Raw genomic sequence first — 4,224 nt, 5'->3', positions numbered from 1 at the left:
CACCCACGCCCCGGTGGGTGTGGGAGAGGTCTGGCTTCCCCCGGGGGCTTCTCCAGCCCGTCCTCACTGTCCCGAGAAATTCAAGTGCTGCAAAACGCGTGGCCGCCCCTTGTCTCCTCCCCACGAGGTGCTGTGCTGGGTGCACTGGCTTTGCTCCCTGCCCCGCAGCTGGTTCCTGGGATGCTGTCGCGCTCTCCTGCCTGTGTGCCCTGCCTGCGTCCCCTGTGCTGTCCCTGCAGCCCACCGTGCTGCTGCTCCCTGCATCTTGCGCCTGGCCTCGGGTACCAGCTGGGACTTAAATCCTAAGGCTTTGGCTGCTGAAGCTCAGGAGAAGGGGCTGTTCTACACAGCCTGATTTATTACTGTTTTTTCAAGCCCCTTGTCTGCCCTTATGTCTTATCTCAGAGGTTTCAGCTCATTTTAGTGGGGTTCCTGGCAGCCCAGGCCACCGACTTCTGCGAGCAGGGCCTGGCCGTGGTTCAGGGGGGATTTCACTCTCACCACAGGGAGCCAGTGGCTCTCAGGCACTTGCTTCTGCACCGCCAAGCGCTGCGTGCAGCTGCTGTGCCCGGGATAAGCTGTTGTTCCTTTACAGGGTTGCTTTGCATAAGAGCTTCCGCTGGCGTGCCCTCTGTCCGGCACTGGCCGCAGGTGTTTGCCTGCGTGAGATTAGATCTCTGAGCAGCGGCCAGCTGGGCAGGGGAGCAGGCAGCTGAGCAGGCAGGGGAGCAGGCAGCCCTCTGTCTTTCCTCTGGAAGCTGAAGGTCTTGTGGGAAATAGCTTGAAAAGGAGGCTGGTTCAGCTGATGCAAAGATGTCTCAGAAGGCAAAAAGGGTTTATAAATCTGGGGCTTTTGAGCACAAGGAGCATCCCAAGAGCGAGGTGAGGGATAACAAGGTGATTGGAGAGAAATGTCATTCAGAGGGTGATCGACATATGGTGTGCACAGATGGGGAGGCTGATGGGGACGGCCAGGCGCGAGCAGCAAGGGAGCCCAGCTCCCCTCTGGGCACAGGGAGACAGGAACAATGCCAGTACAGGGGTTTTTTTCCCTCCTCTGAGAGGAAAAAAGCAGTAACTCATGGCAGCCCTTGGACAGACGAGTGCAAGGTTTGCTTTTTCCGTCTCAGGCTCTGCCTGTGACACAGCCCCACCTTCATGAATGATGTGGGGTGCACTGGTGGGTGCTCATCCCCTCTCAAAGCTGCCACGGAGCCCTGCTTATTGTATCTGTTCACCTCCTGCTCAGGTATGAAGCCAGAGCAGGGGCTGATTCACTCCTATCCTCTCCTTCCCTCCCCAGAACTCCTCAGAGATGCCAGAGACCATTACCAGCCGAGATGCTGCTCGTTTTCCCATTGTTGCCAGTTGCACCCTTCTGGGGCTCTACCTCTTCTTTAAAGTAAGTGAGCAATGCCGGCGGGCACTGGAGCAGTACCTGCCATCCTCCCCACCTGGTCAGGGGCTCCTGAAACGGGGCTGACTCGAGTTTTGGCTTACCCTGGTTGGGACCCCTAAGCGTTGGGACAGAAAGTGTGTAAGGCTGCACAGCTCAAGCTCTTTGTTGTCACCAAACAGGACAACATCAGTTCTCGCCTGAATTTGAACAGCTTGGGGTAAATCAGAGCCTGTTTGTGCACAGGTTGGTTCTGGAGAGCTTCTCAGGGGCGGCTTCACCCCAGGCTCTGCCTGCCTCCGTGGGCCGACCTGACGGCGCACAGACTGAAACTAGCAGGTGCCGCGGACTGCCGAGTTGCAGATGCTGCTGTCTCTGTGTTGTGCTTCGTGCTGCGCTTCTGAAGCCGTCGCAGCTGCAGACTTGGGGGATCGCTGGCTTGTGGGTGAGCCCCTGTGTGTTCAGGTGAAGTCTTTTAGACGTGCAGAGCCAATCAGCAGAGTTAGATGACCATTCTTGAGTCACAGATAGGCGATCCCAGCAGCAGGTGGTTTTGGCTGTGTGGAGAAGGTGTCTTGGCTTAAAGCACCTTTGGCTGCCCGTACACGTCTGGCGTGCAGCTGAGCTCCTGGAGGGGCCTGACGAGCCGTGGGACTGCCAGTGCAGAGTGGTCCTCTCAGCACGGCAGCTTCCAACCCTGCGGTCCTGGGCTGCCTGTGAGGCAGAAGCGTGCTCCTGGCTGGCCAGGAGGTGAGGTTTAAAGTGCAAAGTTGGGAATATTACAATTTACAGTTCCTTCTCCAGCAACCAGAGTTACCGTGCAGCAGCTGACTGATGCTGCGGGCTTCTACCCGGGTCGAGTGGCCGTGTGGGCTGACGGCCACACTGTTCCAAGTCCTTACCTCGCCGTGGGCCTGGGCACCGGCCTGCGCTGCAGCTGCACCGGGAAGGCGAGTGCATGCCGCAGCCTGCGCAGCCATGGAGGTCAGCTCTGCAGCAGCAGCCAGGATCAGGCCTCCCTAACAATATCCCCTGCTTTCGCAGCAATGAAGTTTAGCCTGTGTGCTCACTGGGGCTGTGACTCCTTTTGTAGGTCATCAGTAGTAAAGCCAAGCGTCTGCTGAGCCTCTCCTGATGGTGGGGGTACGGAGTGGCCACCAGACTCTGCTGCTGGGCCCCTCTGGCCGCTGAAGGGACCCCCTGCAGCCCACCCCTTCCCCACGGCCAATGTCTCGGGGTACTGCTCTGCCTCCTCAGGTGCCTTTTCTGCCTCTTGCGCCTGGCTGGGATGGAGGCACCAGGAAAAAAAGTACTGAATGTGCAGAGTGGCCCCACTGAAGTCGCTGCATGATCGGTGGCTCTTCCTTTTAATACCTGCAACCTGCCGTGAGCCCTCATATTCCAGCACCCCCCCTCCGGGAGAGCACAGAGGACCCCGGGGTCCCCCCGTGCCAGGCTGTAAGGGTGTGATTCGGCACAGTGTGTGTGTTGGAGGGCAGGGTTTCTAATAATACCCCATTTAATTAGTGCAGGACATGCTCGGCCCACTGCAGTAGTGAGGTGGGGTGCAGCTGCTCCCCTCTGCCAGGGCAGCCCCCAGGAGCGGCGCGGTGCCTCACTCCCTGCTCTGGCTCACTCGGCTGGGGATGTGTGGGGGAAGCTCTGTCCTCCTTTCTGCAACGCGGGAGTTATTTTTTGACCCGAGCACTTCATAGATATGCGACAACTCGCAGACCCGTTGTGCTTGTTCTGTGAGCACACCACTATTTCCAACATGTTTCACATTGGAGGTGCAAGAATTTGGGTCATTCCAGCTATTCTTCTCATCTCCCTGGAGCACGGACACAGCAGCTGCTGGTTGCAAAGTGAAGTGCTTCCTTGTGCTGTAGATGGGGAGGACACTGCGGTAACTCACCCCTCTCTGGGTTTGTCTTGCAGATATTCTCTCAAGAGTACATCAATCTTCTGCTTTCCATGTATTTCTTCGTGCTGGGGATCCTAGCCCTGTCCCACACCATCAGGTACAGCAGAGGGAGGGGTGCAGCTGGGGCAGGGGTGTCCGAGGCTGCCCACTCTGCGAGGCAGTGGGGCATTGAGTTCGTTGGGGGGTTTCTAGAGCACCATTGCCTTGTGGCAGAGCCAAGTCCCAGCTCGTAGGGTATTTTCCCTCAGTGGTGTGAAGGGCTCTCTGGGGAGGCAGGCCCAGAGCGTTCCTCATGGGGTGGCCAAGGGTAAAACGAAAACCTCGGGGGTCCCAGCAATCTGGTACCCCATGCAGGATCACTGGGAGAGCTTGTGGAGGTGTGGGTGGCCACTGTTGTACGAGCTGCTATGGGCTGCACAGTCCTCAGTGCCCTGTGGAGGGGAGAGCTCCTTAGCACCCATCTTCCTCTTATTGGGACGGCTGAAACAGGCAGCTGGAGCTCACGATGACATCCCTGGCCTCTCATGCCGATGCTTGGCGTGAGATGTTGAAAGCTCAGGCAGGCTGTTTCAGTAACTGAAAAAGTAAAACTGGTTTCCTGTTTCCTGAGCCCTAGGGCGCTGGGGACCAGATGCTTTCCCTATTGTGGTAGTGTGGCAAGGGCTGCTCCTGCTCCCGGCTCTGCAGGAGGGCCGTTTGGTGGTGGCACCGCCAGTTCTGGGTGACCAGACCTGTATGGTGCCAGGGGGCTGCTGGGGGGGGCGCAGGACACCTGCTGAGGTCTGGGGTGGGTCCTAACTTCTTGTGGGTGATGCTCTGTGCCTGTTGCGCTAGAACATTTTTGGGGACTCTGACGTACGGGCAGATCAGACCTCTGGGGAGGACAAGGTCCTGTGTCTGCGGC

General features: G+C 58.1%; 1 protein-coding gene across 1 annotated transcript in view; it reads left to right on the top strand.

Annotated features, from left to right (window-relative positions):
• Positions 1-813: 813 nt before the first annotated feature.
• HM13 (histocompatibility (minor) 13) overlaps positions 814-4,224 on the top strand; it is a 12,546-nt gene continuing 9,135 nt past the window's right edge. The window contains 3 exon segments of the mRNA XM_010296365.1: positions 814-882; positions 1,304-1,402; positions 3,335-3,417. Coding sequence (XP_010294667.1) covers positions 814-882; positions 1,304-1,402; positions 3,335-3,417 — 251 coding nt within the window.

Source organism: Phaethon lepturus, unplaced genomic scaffold (genome assembly GCF_000687285.1).
Source record: "Phaethon lepturus isolate BGI_N335 unplaced genomic scaffold, ASM68728v1 scaffold29390, whole genome shotgun sequence".
NCBI classification, from domain to species: domain Eukaryota; kingdom Metazoa; phylum Chordata; class Aves; order Phaethontiformes; family Phaethontidae; genus Phaethon; species Phaethon lepturus.
This window is presented reverse-complemented; position numbering and strand designations above follow the sequence as displayed.